Below are 19,936 nucleotides of genomic sequence, written 5' to 3' on the forward strand. Positions count from 1 at the left end.
AAATACTGTAAATATTTTTCTTCCTTTTGATTTTCTTAACATTTTCTTCTCTCTAGCTTACTTTATTGTAAGAATACAGTATGAAATATATATACAAAATATGTGTTAATCAACCATTTATGTTACAGGTAAGGCTTCCAGTCAATAGTAGATTATAAGCAATTATGTTTGGGGAGAGTCAAATGTTACATGCAGATTTCTGACTGCATTGGGGATTTGTACGCCTAACCCCAACATTGTTCAAGGGTCAACTGAACTAAAATTTTCATACAAATTTAGGGCATCAGCTGCCATAAATTAAAGTATCTTAAAGAAACATTAATTATTTCTTTTGGACTAAAGAAAGCTTCACCCAGAGGGAAAGCAGAGGGAAAGGAGATAAAAGAGATGCGAAGGTCCCGTGAAACAGGAAACAGGTACCTTGATTTTTGTCATACTGGCAGCAAGACCCTGAAGAGAAATGGCTGCATGATGCATCTGGTCATAAGGGGTCAAAAGATTTTTTTTTCATTTTCCAAATATGTTATGGAAACATCCTAGAGATGAATAACTCACTGGAAATCTGTGAGACCACTGATCAAGGAATACTCTCCACGCTGCCCATGTACTGGCATGGTATGAGATCTGGGGACAGTGGCATAAACCTGGAGGAAAGAGAGAGATCCCAGGGTGAACCAAAGTTAAAATTGGCTTTCTTGTTACTTAAGACTAAAATTCAGAACTTATGTTACCCGTGGGCTAAAAAGAAAATTAGTTTAATTTCTTAAGAGACTTTGAGTCATATATCTGTTAATGGAACCACTTGTTCTCTGTATTCAAACTGTCTATCTTATTACCCAGAGCAACTCCACTTTCAGTTTTCAGAGAGAGCTTTATAAAATGAAAATGTCCCTGCTTAAAACCCTTCAATTATTTTCCATTATCTCCAAAGTTAAGTTCTTAATACAAAACCATCCACGATTTATCCATTTCAGATTCTATGCTCAATTTATCTCTCACCAATCAACCCTCCCTTTTTTCTCAGTCTAAAGGTACTTCTTGGAGTTCTTTAGTTTGCATTTTACAATTTCATATTTCTTACTTTGGTTTCCCTTTTCCGAATTGTCCTTCTCTCATTTTTCATATGGCTAATTCCTACTTGTCTAGAATTCAACCAAATACCACCTCCTCTGAGAAGTATCTCCTCAGTTCCTTCTCAGTGGGTTGAGTACTTCTCTGACCTGCCAAAGCACCCTGACTTGCTGGACAGAGAGCTTATCACACTACAGCGACTACTCATTGATATGTCTATTTTCCCCACCAGATTATGAGTTCTTTAAGGGTAAAGATTGTATCCTAGTTATTGCAGTATTTCTAGCATAGCAGTGTCTTACACATAACAGACCCTCAATATATGTGTGTTGGTTGAATCATTATAGGATTTTATAAAATATTTTTGTCTATTTTGGCTGATGACTCAAGCAATGAGTACCATATTTCAAGGTGAGATGTAAGACCACCAGACAAGACCTGCAGTTTAAGCACAAGCTTTAACTTGTGCCTCCTGTTCTTATTTGTGGATGAGGTTTATGAATCCCTTTTCAGCACCTCCAATGAAATTGTTCATTATAAAACTCTTTCTGCCAAGATTTCTCATTTTCCCAAACCTAATGTTGCTCCTTTCAGAGGCTAAGAGAGCCTGGATGATGCAGTCCATAGATTAGAAAAGAGACAAGCTGAGAATAGACATGAAGGGGCAAACAGAGAAAATCCAGCAAAACTGGGATACTATCTGGGCAAATGAAGGAGTTAAGGGAACAGAGCCTCATTGCTAGACAGAGGGAGAACAAGCCTAGGACAGGACAGAATAGAACAGAAATCTTCACGATCAACAAGCACAGTTTTGGCTCCTGGGGTGAGATAACAGATCCAGAGAACAGAGAGGGAGATATGTATATCAAAAGACATGGAGAAGACACATGCACATCATAAATAAATAGATCTTACTTGTTTTTTGCTTCTGAAATCTTGAGTTGAAAGTAGCTTCAGTGAAGCTCTTGTGACCAATAGTTGATACACTGATATAGCAGGGCATGCAGAAAAAAAAAATTTAAAGAATCTGGTTCTAATCCTTCGATCTCTGAACATGTGGGCCACACTTCCTAATTTCATATCAAAAAAAGAGATATTATTCATTTCAGACACTTTTTCAGGATTATTCAATGAATTGCTGAGTGAGACAGAATGTGTGGTATGGGTGAGTTGGGGATCAAAGGCCTTATTCCAAACACCTAATATCCATTTACATATCTATTTCTTTTTTTCATTTATTTATTATATTTTTTATAGATGCTATGCTTTCTCCAAGGAGAATATAAGACAACTTAAAAAAGTTTATCAACAAGACCACATCAGTTACAGGTAGAATAAAAAGGAAAGCAAATAGGCCCAAAATAACATCATTTATTTGGCTTGTAAATCTGTAATTTGTGTGAGGATAACTCCATGATGTTAGGGACATGGATGTATATGACTTGATGATCTGTGGGGACTCAAATAAGGGTTGTAACAGTGGGGGCTGGCTAATTATCTCTCTCTCTGTGAGGCTCCTTAACATGGGTTAGCTTGAGACTCTTCTTAGCATGATAGCCTTAGAATAATTGAACATTTTACATGGCATCTCAGGGCTCAAGATAGAATATTTAAAAAACAAAAACTCAGGCGTAAGCCGCGAGGCCTTTTATGATCAAATTTCAGAAGCCATCCACTGTCACTTCCCACCATGTTCTGTTATTCACACAAGCCCAGTGATAATTCAGTGTGGGAGGAGGTGCATATGGCATGAATACTTGGGCAGTATGCATAACAGAAAGAAGCATTCTAAAGACTGGATGCTTTAAGTGGTTTCAGAAATTAGGCTAAAAATATATGGAATAATGGCATATTTGCTTGCTCTCAGTGGGACAAATTCCATTCAAATTATTATAATAAATGTAATAATGTAATATTAGCTAACATTTACCAACAATTTTTATGTCTCTGACTGGTCTGAAGACTTTGTATAGGTAATTCATTTTATCCTCACAGTAACACTATGAGGTAGGTTCTGTTAATATCACCATTTGGGAGATGAGGAAACTAAGGCATAGAAAGCTGAAGTAACTTGTTTAAATTCTAAAGGCCAGGACATGGCAGAACTGGGATTGACATTTGGATGGTCTGGCTTCTGAGCCTGGGTTCTTAATTACTAATTTTTTTTTTAGCAAAGATAAGTGAGAATGGTTTACAGTTCTACAACTTAGTGTCCTAGAAATTTTAATTTTAATTTTTAAGTTTTAATTTTATTTAGTTAGCTATTTTAATTAAGTTTTTTTTTTGGGTGACATTGGTTAATAAAATTACGTCAGTTCCAAGGGTACAATTCAGTAATACATCATTTGTATATTACATTGTGTATTCATCATCCAGAGTTAAATTTCCAAAAGTGCTCAGGAGAGTCATAACTACTGTAGTACTAGGACCAACCAGTTAACTGTGTAGCAAATAACAATCTTATGACTGACTCACAGGTGAATTTTGAGATGCTGTCTTGTATCAACTGTAAGCTGATATGCTTTACAGTATTGGGAAGAGCAGATGGCGTGTGTTTCCTTTAAACAAGCTTCCAAGAAAATTATTTCTTAGACCTGAACATTTGATAAATTTGAATGGCTGTGATATTGGGATTTAGTTCCTGGGATACAGCACCTGTCTTAATGATTTATTAAAGACTTCTCTGTCTGAACAGACTAACGATCTTGGGGGCACTTAATATTATGTTGAATATCTTCCACCTCTGTGTCCTCAACCATAGCAAATTCTGAAAAGGCATAAAGGAGAGGCTCATTTCCATAGCTTCTCCCCCTACATCGAGCTTTTTTTCTGAAGGGCTTGAAAGTAGAGATTTTTGTAAATGGTTCTGGATGAATGTGTTGTGTGCCTGCAGACTTCCTTGCACCTCCCCCAATCCTAGTTCCACTTAAATCGCTCCTTTCCCTGCAGCTATGGGTGTGTATGTGTGAGCGTTTGAGCTGTCTCAACTTCGCCCACATTAAAGCAAACCGCAACTGCTCTTTGACATCAAGAATTTGCAGGGCAACTTTAAACTTGCCAAAACATGCTAGGAAATGAAGGCTGTGAGATATGCACACTCTGTTAATTAGAACTCAGAACCTCTGGCATCTTAGGGAATTTGTGAGGGCTTGTTGTTTCTCATTAACAATCACCTCCATTTTTCTTTTTACATTCCTTTCCTATACCCTAAGAGAAGTAACAGTCAAACGTCCTGCTATTCCTTACCTTGAGCTTGGTCTGGGTGGGGTGCACCTAGCACTTAACTGCTTTATTGCATAATTCTTCATGATAAAATTCTGCACTCTAAGAATTTGATGTATCAGTATTATCCCTGTAAGGCTCAGTTCTGAGATTAGGGCTTTAGTAGTCCCACAAATCCAACTACAGAATTGGATTGTTTGTGGCACGAGATGAACCTGTGAGAGTTTGGCTCTCTTGCTCATAATAATGTTTTATTTCATAGAGAAAATCTTTAAGATTTTTTATGAGTATTATTTATTTATTTATTTATTTATTTTATCAGAGAAATTCCTTCCTTCTTTCTCTTACTTCTCCTTATTTTGTCAACTCATTCTTTTACTCCTACTTCTTCTCTTTTCCTGGTCTTTAAAACCTCCTTTTCTTGCTTTCCTCCCTTTTTAAATTTTCAGCATCGAAGAAAAGGATGGAAAAGCATGCCAGCTTGGGTGAAACCAGGGTGCTGAGACCATATACCTTAGGGGTCTTGTGACAGCATCGGTACAAGATGCTCAAGGAATACAAGCCCTCACTACTTAGACTAAATGTAAACTTGTAATTAGGTTAAAAAGTTTCACAAACATAGAATTGAAGAAACCTAACTTAAAATTATTTAATAATTTTAAAAAGATCCTAAGATTTCAATACAAACCAGCTCCAGGTGAGCCAAAGTCACATGGTCCTGTTGAGTATTGACCTTAAACAACTAGACAGCCTGATAATTCCTCAGCAGAAATGGGGTTATTCAGAGCAAGAAATATATATAGCAATTCAAGATATGTGTTCTAATGGGAAACCACAGGCAAATCCAGAGAAACAAAGGAATGCTTTTATGGCCTTGGGAGGAGTTGTTACAAAGAGTTCATTGGAGGAAACTGGGAGTTCAAATGTATAGTGGCTTTTCATTGGCTAGGTTGTGGCCCAGAGCAATAGGGTAGAAAACATCTTTCTGTTGGAGATGCAAGGCAGAGTCTCTTCTTATCTGGGGCAACCAATTATGAGTGATAGGGTGTTAGAGCTTCCCCTTACAGGCACTCTTGATTCCAATCTTGGTTGAGGTCTTCTTCATTGATTTTCAAATCAAATGAGTAAAGCTCATTTGATTTTTTCCAGCTTTATCGAGATATAATTGACATGTAACATTGTGTAAATTTAAGGTGTAAAACATGTTGATCTGATATATTTATGTACTGCAAAATGATTACCACCGTAGCATTAGCTAACACCTCTTTTCCAGCCTCATTTGACCTTAAACTTCAGTGAGTATTGCTGATCAGGTGTCCAGTAAAATGAAATAATATACTTGTGCACTGATCAGAATATACCCCAGGTGCTGTGGTCAGTGCTGAGAGTAACACTATTTTGCTCTGATGGTTTTCTCAAGGGCCAATTCTGTAAGTCATTGGGGTGGACATAGATATGCATGAGCCTCAAAGCAAGTTCCTTTCCAGGTAAATCAGATGTTTTTGGTAGCATTGGACAACAGAAGACAGCCTAAAGGCATTACAATTGGGGGTGAGGAGATTAAGGCAGCAAAAAGCTCTGAAAGGGAGATGAAGGGGCTTTTCCGGAATAGTCTTATATGCTACTGAGGGTGATAAAAATTGGTTCAAAGCTAGAAAATACTGACTTCAATGATTCTAGAAAAAAACCAAAGAAATAATTACTAAGAAATTTTGGAGTGTTAATCTTTAATGTATAAAATTAACTCAAATTTGTAGCTGAATTGACTTATATTTCCTTTGAAAGCACATTTGATGGCTTTTGTTATTGTTGTTATTGTTACTTCTTCCATAGATTACTGTACAAAATTAATATGCCAATGAAAAAATAGGAAGAATATTATTGACTATATTCCCATGGGGTACTTTACATCCCTTGACTAATTTGTAAGAACTATGTATAATGAGTGCCAGGCGAGTACTAGACTAATCAGGGTGGTTACTTAATAAATTATTTAACACCTAAAACTAATATAAAATAATAGCGAATGATAAAAGAAATAAAAAGTAGGAAGAATTCAAAAATATTTCAAAAAAGCTCCTTTGGGGAAATGATAACAATAGTAGTTGTAGCAATAGTAATAGTAATAATAATAAACACAGCATAGACAATGAGGGCTTAACTCTATAGAGCTCAACCTCTAAGATACACACAGAATACCTCCTAGAAATATCTGGTGCATTTATTAATCAATTCCTGTTGCCAGTTAAAGGTTGCTTCTGGGGCATTAACTTTTCCATACTGCCAATACCCTGGACAGAAAGTAGAAAGGCAGGCCAGGGATTCTTGAGGTAAAATATCAGTGGTGCCTGGTGAGTCAGAACTGTTCACCACAGCTCAAGCTGGGGTCAGACGTAAACTGATATTGTGTGTCATGGGGCTGTAAAATCTAACATTCAGTTCAGAAGTTTAAGCTCCTGCTTGGTCCTGGCTTCTTTCACTCAAACAAGGTACTAAAGTCTCATTATGTTACATTAAATTTTTTATGCTACTTTGTCATGTGAAATATTTGTACAAGGGCCAGGATTATTCCTCTTTTTCTTTACTGTGTTTGGATTATTAATTAAGAAGCTTCTTTATAAAAACTTCATGAATGAAAGGCAAGAACTAATAAATACAATTTATCTGTTTGATTCCTCAAACCATATTTGAACCTCCTACTCCGTTATGGTTAAATTTGTCATTGATCTCTGTTTTTTGAAATATAAAAGCAAAAATGGTTTTTATTGACTAAACAAGTTCACCTCATTCTCAGACTGCTAATCCAGGTAAAATACAGTTTCTTTAGAAGGAAAAATAAAATTGAACCAAAAACAATTCCCTTAATATATCTTTATAGCAAGACTTAAATATATTGACATCAGGATTAGTTGAGAAGCTATATCGAGTGTAACACTCAGACTCCCAAGTAGATCAAGCAAGGAAAAATGTACTTAAAAACTACGTAAAATGGTGGAAACAGCAGTATGCATCCTACTGCTAACTGGCACTGAGTAAGAAGCAGCCGAAAACCAACCTCTCGGCAAGGTACAGTTGTTAACATGGTACTTGTTTATAAAACGTGTGAAAGCAAACATTAGGAATACATCTGTTCTCTTTCTGATGATAGGTAAATAGGAATAAACAACAATGGAAGAAGGAAACCAAACTTCTGTGGCTGAATTTATCTTGCTGGGACCTTCACAGGATCTAAAGATCCAGATCTTGCTGTTCTGTGTTTTCCTCATCATTTACTTTCTCTCTACATTTGGAAATCTGCTCATAATAATCCTAATCCAAACTCACTCTCAACTTCACGCTTCCATGTACTTTTTCCTTAAAAACTTGCTAACCTCTGTTTCTCTACAAGCATTGTTCCCCAGATGTTGGTCCACTTCCTTGTAAAAAAATAAAAATAAATCATTTCCTTTTCTGGATGCTCACTATGGATAGTTGTCTTCCTCTTAGGAGGGTGTATACAGAGTGTGCCCTTTTGGCAGTGATACCCTATGACCGCTATGTGACTGTCTATAAGCCCCTGCACTATTCCACACAGAGGGTTTCTGTCCAGTTGGCTACAGTGTCCTGGATCAGTGGTGCGTTTGCATGTTCAATTCACAGTGCATTTACACTATGTCTCCTCTACCAAGGACTGAATGTAATTAATCACTATTTTTGTGAGCCTCCTGCACTCCTGAAGCTGGCTTCAGCAGGTACCTATGATGCTGAGATGAGCGTCTTTTCAGTGGTTGTGATTATCCTCTTAGCACCTATCTTCTTCATTCTGGGCTCCTACTGGCATATTATCTCCCATGATTCGGATGCAGTCAGGGGAAGGGAGGCTTAAGACGTTCTCTACCTGTAGCTCCCATCTCACTGTTGGGGTTCTTTACTGTGGTTCGGGGATACTTGCCTATGTGAGACCCAATTCCAAAACAGTGAGTGAAAAGGATAAGGTCATTTACATGTTCTATTCAGTTACGACTTCCATGTTGAACCCATCATTTACAGTTTGAGGAAGAAAGACTGAAGGGGGTTCTTAGGAAGCTGTCTGGAAGATAGTCCACCTTCAGAGGTGATGATTTCTGACATTTTTCTTTAGTATTGGAACATTGTGATTGACAACAATAGCTCCACTGTCCTCCTTTCTTTTCTTTGCTTTATTTACCTCAATTGATTCCTCCACAAATATTCATTAAATGCTTACTTTATGCAAGAACCGTGTCTGGAACTTCACTATATAAGTAAAAGTTAGTGCTTTCCTCAAAATAACTTGCAATCTTCTAACAAGTTAATACAAATATAGAGATAACTGTTTTCAAAGTTAAATAAAGAACTATTTTAAGATAAAAGATAAATACTGTGAGAATCAAAGAGGACTGGAGATAAGATGCACACAGAAGAAAAAGGACTACTGTATATATGAAATTTTCTTTTACATAAGCTTAATGGCAACCACACACAAAAGATCCAGAACTGAGACACATAGCATAAAACAAGAGGGAACAGAGAGAAAAATCATAGAGCATCATCAAACTAAAATAACAGAATGAAAAATAAGAGCAAAGAAACACTGGAGACACATAGCTACCAGAAAACAAAAGATAAAATGACAATAGGAAAACCTCGTATTTCAATAATCACCCTAGATGTAAATGGACTGAACTCATCAATAAAAATAGTAGCAGATTAGATCCAAAGACAAAACCCAACCATATACCTTCAAGAGACACATCTCAGCCGCAAGGACAAATACAGACTCAAAGTGAAAGAGTCAAAAACAATACTCTAAGTAAATGGCATCCAGAGAAAACTGGGTGCAGCCATACTGATATTTGATGAAATAGATTTCAGATAAAAAAGGTAACAAGAGACAAAAAGAGGATACTTCATAATGATAAAGGAGAGAATACATCAAAAACACTTATCAATATATATGTTCCCAGTAAGAGAGCACCAAAATATATAAAGTAACTGCTAACATAACTAAAGGGAAAAACTGACAAAAACACCATTAGGGCAGGGGACCTAAATACTCCACTATCAGCTATGAATAGATCATCCAAACAGAAAATTAATAAGAAAATAGTAACCTTAAATGGCATGTTAGACCATTTGTGTATTATCGATATTTACAGAATCTTTTGTCCCAAAACATCAGATTACACATTCTTCTTTAGTGCACATGAAACATTCTCATGGACAGACTATGTGTAGAAACACAAAACTAGCCTCAACAAATTCAAGAAGATTGAAAGCATACAAAACATATTCTCTGACCATAATGCTTTGAAGCTGGAGCATTGCAACTGCAAAAAGAGAGCAGGAAAAACCACAAATATGTGGAGATTAAACAACATGCTACTAAAGAATGACTGGATCAAAGAAGAAATAAAAGGAGAGACCAAACAATACACAGAAGCAAATGAGAATGAAAATACAACATATTGAAACTTTTGGGATACAGCAAAAGCAATAATAAGAGAAAAATTTTCTATCACAACTGGCCTATCTCAAGAAACAAGAAAAATCCCAAATAAACAATCTAACATTACATCTTAAAGAACTAGAAAAAGAGAACAAATGAAGCCCAAAGTCAGCAGAAGGAAGGAAATAATAGAAATTAGAGCAGAATCAAATGAAATCAAAAACAAAAAGACATAGACAAATTAATGCAACAAAGAGCTGGTTCTTTTTAACCATCGACAAAATTGACAAAACTCTGGCTATACTCACTAAAGAAAAAAGAGAAAAGACACAAATAAAACCAGAAATGAAAGAGAAGTTATTACAGATACTACAGAAATACAAAGTATCATACAAGAATACTATGAAAGAACCAGAGAGAACACAAAAATTCATTGTGTTCCTTGTTTTTTGGGGAGGAGAGAAGTAGATAAGGGTAAAGGAGTTCAAATATATGGTGATGGAAGAAAATTTCACTTTGGTGGCAACACACAATGCAATATATGTATGATGTATTATTGAATTGTACACTTAAAACCTGTATAATTTTATTAACCAATTTCACCTTAATAAATTTAATAAAAAGGAACTCTATGAAAGATTATTTGCCACCAAATTCAAAACCCTAGAAGAAATGGACAAATACTTAGAAATATACGACCTTCTTAGACTAAATCATGAAGAATTGGAAAATCTAAATAAACTGATCCACATTAAGGAAATTGAAACAATCATCAAAAACCTCCCAAAAAGTAAAAGCCCAAGACCGGATGATCTTACAAGTGAATTCTACCAAAAATTCAAAGATGATTTAATACTTATTCTTTTCAAACTTTTTCAAAAAATTGACAGAGGCTATACTTCCTAACTCATTATATAAGGCCAACATTAACATGATACCAAAACCTAGTAAAGATAACACACGAAAAAACTGTAGACCAATATCTCTCTGAACATAGATGCAAATATCCTAACCAAAATGCCAGCAAATTAAATACAACAATAAATTAAAAAGATTATACATCCTAAGTGGGTTTCATTGTAAGGGACATAAGAATGGTTTAACATACGTAAATCACTTAATGTGATATACCACATAAAAAAGTAAAGGATAAAAAGTCACATGATCACATCAATAGAAGCAGAAGAAACATTTGACAAGATACAGCATCTATTTATGATTAAGACAATAAAATGAGTGTAGAAGGAAAATACCTCAACATAATAAAGGCCATATATGACAAACCCTGAGCCAATATCATACTTAATATTGAAAACTAAAAGTTTTCTTACTAAGATGAGGAACAAGGCAAGGGTGCCCGCTCTCACCACTCTTATTCAATATAATGTCAGAAGTCCTAGCCAGAATAATCAAGCAAGAGAAAGAAATAAAAGGAATCCAAATTGGGAATGAAGAAGTCAAATTGTCATTTTTTTTTGCAGATGACTTGATTTTCTATATAGAAAACCCTAAAGACCCTACCAAGAAACTATTACAAAGAAACAAATACAGTGAAGTTTGCAGGATACAAAATCAGTGTACAAAAATTCATTGCGTTCCTATACTTTAACAATGAAATTTCAGGAAAAAAAATAATCCTTTTGCAATTGCAACAAAAAGAATAAAATACCTAGGAACAATCTTAATAAAGCATGCGAAGGACCTATACACTGAAAACTATAAGACATTATAGTGTTAATGGATTGGAAGAATCAACATAGTTAAAATAACCATATTACAATATAGAGATTTAGCACTATAGAGATTTAATGCAACCCCTAACAAAATCCCAATGGCATTTTTTAAAGAAATGAAACAAAAAATCATCAGATTTGTATGGAAGCACAAAATACCCTGGATAAAGCAATCCTGAGAAAAACAAACAAGGCCAGAGATATCACACTACCTGCTTTCAAATTATACTACAAAGCAACAGTAATCAAAACAGCATGGTATTGGCAGAAAAATGGACACACGGACCAGTGGAACAGAATTGAGAGTTCGGAAATAAACCCATGTTTATATGGGCAAATAATTTTCAACCAAAAAGGCAAAAACTTACAGTGGAGAAAGAAAGACTCTTCAATAAATGGTACTGGGAAAATTGGAAAGCCACATGCAAAAGAATGAAACTAGACTGTTGTCACTGTACACTAAAATTAACTCAAAAATGGACCAAAGACCTAAATATAAGACCTAAAACAATAAATTGCATGGAGGAAATCATAGGTACTAAACTCATGGACCTTGGATTTAGAGAAGATTTTATAAATTTTACCTCAAAAGCAAGGGAAGTAAAAGCAAAAATAAATGAATGGGATTATATCAAACTAAAAAGCTTCTGCACAGCAGCAATAGAAACCATCAATAAGACAAAGGGGCAACCAACTGAATGAGAGAAATATTTTCAAACAATGCCTTTGATAAAGGCTAATATCCAAAAAATATAAAGAACTTATAAACTCAACAGCAAAAAGACAAACGACCCAATTAAAAAGTGTGCAGAGTACTTGAACAGACACTTCTCCCAAGAAGACATACAGTCAGTCAACAGACATATGAAAAGCCGGTCAACTTCACTAGCTATTAGGGAAACACAAATTAAAACCACAATGAGATACCACCTCACATCTGTTAAAATGGCCATCATCAACAGGACAAGTAATAACAAGTGTTAGAGAGGTTGTAAGAAAAACAGAACCCTCATACACTGGTGGCAAGAATGTAAATTGATACAGCCACTATGGAAAACAGTATGGAGGTTCCTCAAAAAATTAAGAATGACTATATGACCCCTCAATCTCTCTTATGAGTATCTAGCCCAAAATTTGAAGATTATTTGTAAAGATATATGCACCTCAATATTCACTGCAACATTATTCACCATGGCCAAGACATGAAAACGACCAAAGTGTCCCTTGATAGATGATTAGATAAAGAAGAGGTCATATATATATATGATTTTTTTCTCATCCATAAGAAAAAATGAAATATTGCCCTTGTGACAACATGGGTAGATCTTGAGATAATCATACTAAGCAAAAAAATCAGACAGAAAAAGTTGAGAACCATATGATTGCCCTCATATGTGGGGTATAAATCTGGAAGCAACAAACAAGACCAACAAAAATTCATAGACACAGACAATAGTTCAGTGGTTACCAGAGGAAAATTGGAGAAGATGAGAGGCAGATAAAGGCAAAGAGTGTCAAAGATAGAAGGTGGTGGAAGGAAATCTAACTTTGGATGGTAAACACAATGCAATATACATATGATATATTGAATTTTATACTTGGGAAACATAATTTTATTAATGCCACCCCAATAAATTTAATAAAGAAACAAATTAATTATGGTCTTGTCATAATGTTAACTAGTTTGTACTATATTCTGCAGAGGTTTTACATACAAGATTAACAAGTTTGCCCTGTAAACAGAATTGAGTAAGGCCTGATCGTGGCTTCATTCTGAAAGACAATAATTGAATGGAAAATTCATTTTGGCAATTCCCTTCCAGTTCTAATATAATATGATTATGACTCAAATAATTCTTTAATCATTTTGTATCGTTGAATTAATATTGAATATAATTATTCTGTTACTATTAAATTTGTTATTAGGACATTGATGAGCCTGGTGAAAAGCTAATCAGTTGTGATAAAGTAGGAGATGGAGATGATCCTGGTTTTAATCAGCTAAAAAGTGAGTGAAACTTCAACAGCCAGGTTTCATAACCTCTGGGACAACAGAGAGCCATGCTCTTTCCTAAGGGGAGGTTTATAGTCCTCTGTTATTTTATGGTCTCTTTCTGCAGTTCTTCTCTGTGGTAAATGCCCTCTTAGAGTAAACTCACCATCCCATTAAGGAGAGCAGTTAAGGACAATTCTGAAAGTAAGAAATCTGCATTGAAATTTTGTTACATGAGTGGGAAATGCAATTTTATTGGGTTATGCTACTGTGAGTTTTGTGTTATCTGATATAGCAAGGAACAAGTGTTACTTCATATGAAATGAGTAAGCAATTCAAAGCGGAAGTAAACTCAGTTATAAAGGCTTTTTTAAGAAATTTGTTGTAAAAATGGGAGGCATTTAGAGAAATAGTCTGGAAAAAAAGGAAAAATCAAAGGATTGCGGGTTTTTTTGAATTGAGAAATCTTGATCGTATTTGGAAGCTAAATTGGAATTCTGAGACAGTTCATACTACATGTAAATGAAGAAGCAAAGAGATAGAGCAAACAATGAAGATGAGAAAGATAGAATCTCAGTAATAATTGAAGAAGTCAACTCTCAAGTGGAGAAGCCACTCTTATTCCTCTTAAGTAAAAGGCCAAAGAGTAAAGATAGTTTCCACATATGACAATGAAGAAGTGAAAGCAAGCATGCATCTGAGAGATTTAATCACCTGTAATCTTTATTTTATCAATGAAATAGAAAGCAAGATTGGAAGTCAGGTGTGTAGAGACTTAATTCATCATTACTATAAACTCATCACTCAAAATGAGATCTAGGACCTTGATAATATCTTTTATCTAACAATTAGGTCACCACCAGTCCTTCTCTCTGCTTCTTTTCATTGTAGTAACTGTTATCCTAAATCTTATGTTCATCATTCTCTTTCTGTCTTTTATATAGCTGTATCGAATCTACATGTAGTCATAAAAAGTTTATTTTTATTTGAATATTTAAATCTGCAAAAGGAGTATCATGATTTGTAACCCTTCAGACTCTCCTTTTCCACTAAATATCAGATTGCTGATTTGGTTGCATGTCTTTCTGGTTCCTTTGTTTTGATTGCTAATAATGTCCCTTTGTGTGACTATTTATCCATTCCATTGTTGATGGACATAAGCGTGTTTCCAGTTTTTATTCTATTATGAATACTGCTACTCTTACATTTTACATGTATAAAACCTTCTTTTTGGATATATTTATTTTTATGAGAAAACTAAAAAGATCTTGTATTATATTTCTTTTGTTGTACTTGTATAAGATTTCTTTAGCATATTCTTTTTATAATCAAAAATAATTTTAAAAAATTTATTTTTCAATTACACTTGACATTCAATATTATTTTATATTAGTTTTAGGTGTACGGCATAATAGTTAGGCATTTATATAACTTATGAAGTGATCCCTCCAATTAGTCTAGTACCCACTTGGCACTATACATGGTTATTACAATATTATTGATTATATTCCCTATGCTGTACTTCACACACCATTACTATTTGTAACTACCAATTGATACTTCTTAATTCCCTTTAACTTTTCACCTAGGCCCTCAAATACCCTCCTATTTGGCAATCACTAATTTGTTGTCTATATCTATCAGTCTATTTTCATTTTGTTTGCTTATTTATGACCAATAGATATATGAAAAGATGCTCAACATTACTAATCATCAGAGAAATGTAAATTAAAACCACAATGATATATTACTTTACACCTGTCAGAATGGTTATTATCAATAAATCAACAAGTGTTGGTGAGGATGTGGAGAAAAGGGAACCCTTGTGCACTGTTGGTGGTATTGAAAATTGATACGGCCACTATGGAAAACAATTTGGAGTTTTTTGCAAAGAAAAAAATAATAGAACTACCTTATGATACAGCAATCACACTTCTGGGTATTTATATGAAGAAAACCAAATTCAAAAAGATATGTGCACCTCTCTGTTCACTGCAGCTTTATTTATAATAACCAAGATATGGAAGCAACCTAAGTGCTCATCAATAGATAATTGGATAAAGATGATGTGGCGCATATATACAGGAATATTACTTGGCCATAAAAAATGAAATCTTACCATTTGTAATGACTGAAGGGACCTAGATGGTATTATGCTAAGTGAAATAAATCATACAGAGAAGGAAAACTCATTTTTAATTTTCTTAAAGTTGAAGGAAAAAGACATACTCCAGCATAAGTTTCAGCATTTATAGGCAAAAATAATGTGTGCTTAAAAAGAGATTGAAAAATAGAAGGACCTGGCAAAAAATTGGGGAGATATGGAGATATGAGAATGGCCTGAATGAACTAAAGTAGTGATTAATTGAGGAAATCGTTGTCATCATCTCAGAGTTCTAAGTGAAGCCAAGGGTCCTTATGACTTTGATTAGATTTAGTTTTAAATCCTAGCTCTAGAAATCATCTCTCTCTCTTTCTCTCTCTCTTTCCATATATGTGTGTGTGTATACGTACATACGTGTGTGTGTGTGTGTGTGTATGTGTATGTGTGTGTGTATGCTCTTCAAAGACCTAGCTTTTCCCCTGGATTATCAGCAACCCCTCAGGCAGCAAAAGACAGTAGCCTGGACTTGATGAATGGTCACACAATCTGGACCTCTAGCAGAATAAAGATAACATCTAGACCTAAGTTATATTTCAGCTCCTGAGCCCTAAGATGGAATAACCCCCTGGTTACTTTCCAATGAGACAAGACAGAGAGACTCTGGAAAAGACCTCAGAATAGTACTTAAGACCTGAATAAATGATTTATTACCCTTATTTCACTTCTGACCAATCAGCTCTCAACACGACCCCAAACCCCTAACCCATGGTGATTTTGTGATTTTGCCTTATGTAATTTGTAACCTACACACCACTGGTGATCCAGGTCTTGAGAGCACTAGCTCAGCTGTGTCTCTGGGCTTGGTGCTGTTTTCTTAAATAAACCTCTACTTTCTTTGCTGCAAATTCTTGTTCATGTCTCCTTTGGCTTTGATGCATGCAGGCAAAAGCCTTTGAGTTTAGTAACATAAGCAGCTGAGCCCACTGGACGCAGCATATAATGCATTCATGCACACATGTACACCTCCATCAGCAGGAGTAGAAAGGAGAAACAAATAATTTAAAGCATTAAGCAGTCTAATAAATCAATGCTTTGATGCTGATTAAAGGTCAATGAAGGAAGACCTGATACCAACAGAAGCACTGCAAAGTTCAATTTCCCCTAGCTGGTAATATACCAGGCTTGAGGCACTAAGAAAGAGAAGGGGAGTGGCAGCATTTATGGAATCTATAAGACATACTGTATAATTTGGTCAAAGGGCTAGCTGGGGGCCCTTGCTTCTTGAGTCAGTTGCTGACACTATCTATTTCATTAGGGTTTTTGAAATGGCAAGTCCAAGCTCTAGCAAAACAAGCCCTTGGGCCTCAGAGCTCACTTAGTGGGTGAAGTTTGCAGGAGTACAAGGCCAGGAATCTTGCCCTGGGGGATTCATTAAGATCTTGTTCCCTGGAGCAACATTTTTAGGGAAGGTTATGTCAGCTGAGGGGATGAGACTATATGCCTCCCCCAGGACAGAGTCCCAGCTCACTGTTGTCCCTGGGAGAGTGAGTCCGGGCACTGTGGGGTCTTTAATGGGCAGTTCCTCCCATACCTTTTTAACCAAATTTCTGCTGTGCTCATTTTTGTTCATGGACCCTAGCAGGATGAGAACACATGGAAATCTGTGTACCTTGAATTGAGAACTCAGCTAGAACCATGCGAAGGCTGTGAGGGCTTTCTTACAAGGGAGAGCATGTGAGAGAAGTTAGTAGAGATTTACTTCTTTTCCAGGAGCCTGGTCTAGGTTCTCAGCTGCTTGTCTGCACGCATCTCTACTTCCAGAGAGGACTTGCAATGCCAGTGACTAGAAGAGTCTTTGACTCTGACTGCAGACATAGCACACCTACACCCCACCCTACCAGAAGAACCATTTCTTGTGGTTTGCTTGCCGTGCCCTTTTTCATCTGAGGTAAGAGCTCTGTTTCTGTTTCGGGGAAATTATGTGAAGTCTGCAAGTCTTGAGAAACAGTTAAGACCTAAGTGCTTTGCTTTTCATATTCTCTAGTCCCTCAGGCTGTGTAGCCAACCTACTCCTTTCTACATTCTAGGCATCCTGTACATGTGCATATACTCACAATCAGTCTGTTCCACTATACATCTTGATAAAAGTCTCAGCACTTACCTTTGGATCTGGATTATTTTGGCCTCTAATAGTCTGAGGTGAGCCCTTAAAAATGGGTACCTCAATAGAAGTGCCTTTTTCCCATATATCTGCTTGATACTAAAGTCCAAAGTCACTGAAAAAGCCAATTAAATCAATGAAATTTAAAAAATATACTGAGCAATAATACAGAAAAATAACCTACAAAAACATAATTAACAAATACTTAGCTCCATCTTGTTAATTGTCTCTGCTTGAAAATTTCCTACGAAGTACACTATTGCCCCTCTGTTAATCTCAGTCTCTCGGTCTGAGGTCTCCACCACCAGCAGTTGTTCAGAAAGAGAGCTCTTCCTTTGTAAGCCTAATGTGTGTTCTCTGGCATTTATCTCCAGATGGCCCTAAAGGAGAGGAACCAGAGGATGGAAGAAGAGGGAGAGGGGTCTGAACCAAGGGCAAGAAGGCAGATAGGTAGGATCCCAAGTCCAAAGGATCACCACCTATGTTAGCCCTGCATTTCTTGTCTTTGAAATCTTGTCTACGTTCTTGGTGCAGAAATCTGAATAGGGGAGAAATCTTCTGTGGAGAAGATGTCACATCTGAGGAGAGTAAGGCATAGAGCTTCTTATAAAAACAAAAGAAAACAAAACTTCAAAACTGGATTGGAATTTCAATTATATTTTAAGCAGAAAACTAGCTAAATTTTAAACCAATGCCCACCATATTTCTTTATTATGAAGATAGATATGCTTTTATCTATCTACAAAGATGCTTGCTTGGGTTTATTTTCTTAGATATCTTATTTAAAAGAAATTCTAAATTCTAATTCAATGAAAAGATTTAAAAATTCAGAAGTCAGAAGACAAACATAGCTCCCAGGAGGAAGAGACACCATTTCATGGGATTCCTGTTAGCTACCCCATAGTGACATGTGACAATACAGTAACTAGGGTGAACTCTCTCAGAAAGGCTTTCACCAAGAATCCATTTTTCTAGGCAACTAAGAAACAGCACAGAATGGAGCACTGGAACTCCACCCTGGGAAGTGGCTTCATATTGATGGGGATTCTGAAGGACAGTGGGTCTCCTGAGCTGCTCTGGACCACAATCTCGGTCCTGTACATCTTAGCCCTGACCAGCAATGGCCTGCTGCTCCTGGTCATCACAATGGATGTCCGGCTCCATGTGCCCATGTACCTCTTCCTGGGGCAGCTCTCACTGATGGACCTCCTCTTCACATCTGCTGTCATTCCCAAGGCCCTCGTGGATTTTTTCCGTAGTGAAAACACCATCTCCTTTGGGGGCTGTGCCCTTCAGATATTCATGGCACTGACCCTGGGTGGTGCAGAGGACTTCCTACTGGCCTTCATGGCCTATGACAGGTATGTGGCCATTTGTCATCCTTTGACTTACATGGTCCTCATGAGGCCAAGGGTCTGCTGGTTCATGGTGACCATATCCTGGATCCTGGCATCTCTGAATGGTCTAGGACATACCTTGTATACCATGCACTTTCCTTTCTGTATGTCCCGGGAAGTCAGTCACCTGCTCTGTGAGATCCCACCTCTGCTGAAGTTGGCCTGTGCAGATACCTCCAGATATGAATTCATGGTGTATGTGACAGGTGTGACCTTCCTGGTGCCCTCTCTTATTTCTATTCTTGTCTCTTATGCACTAATCTTATTTACTGTGCTCCACATGCCCTCAAATGAAGGGAGGCAGAAAGCCCTATTTACTTGCTCTTCCCATCTGGCTGTGGTTGGGATGTTCTATGGAGCTGCCATGTTCATGTATGTCCTGCCCCGTTCCTACCACAGCTCCCAGCAAGACAACATCACCTCTGTTTTCTACACAATTGTCACTCCAGCCCTGAACCCCTTCATCTACAGCCTGAGGAATAAGGAGGTCATGGAGGCCTTGAGGAGGATCCTAGGGAAACACATGCCATGGACACACTCCACCATTTAGGTAGGGCTTATGGTTTGATTCCAAAATCCATTCCTCTTCAAAGTCAGAAGATTTCTACTAAGAGTCAAATACTCATGATAAAACACCATAGTGCAGAATATATCTTTTAACAGAAAAATGAAAGCATGTAACTTAATTTGTCAAATACTCTTTTAAAATTTATCTTTATGATGTAATATAAGGTATTAGTCACATTCTATTTAAAATTTACTCTTTAATCCCAGGTAGCTACTGAATTAAATGGAGCTAGGGGCTTTTG

General features: G+C 36.4%; 1 protein-coding gene and 1 pseudogene across 1 annotated transcript; both read left to right on the forward strand.

Annotated features, from left to right (window-relative positions):
- Positions 1 to 6,408: 6,408 nt before the first annotated feature.
- On the forward strand, positions 6,409 to 8,341 carry LOC107506571 (annotated as a pseudogene).
- A 10,242-nt stretch (positions 8,342 to 18,583) lies between these two features.
- On the forward strand, positions 18,584 to 19,677 carry LOC107506572 (olfactory receptor 2AG1-like). Its single transcript, XM_016137274.1, has one exon. The coding sequence runs from the start codon at positions 18,727 to 18,729 to the stop codon at positions 19,675 to 19,677; it is 951 nt and encodes a 316-aa protein (XP_015992760.1). The 5' UTR covers positions 18,584 to 18,726.
- Positions 19,678 to 19,936: the final 259 nt, after the last annotated feature.

Source organism: Rousettus aegyptiacus, unplaced genomic scaffold (assembly GCF_014176215.1).
Source record: "Rousettus aegyptiacus isolate mRouAeg1 unplaced genomic scaffold, mRouAeg1.p scaffold_m13_p_5, whole genome shotgun sequence".
NCBI classification, from domain to species: Eukaryota; Metazoa; Chordata; class Mammalia; order Chiroptera; family Pteropodidae; genus Rousettus; species Rousettus aegyptiacus.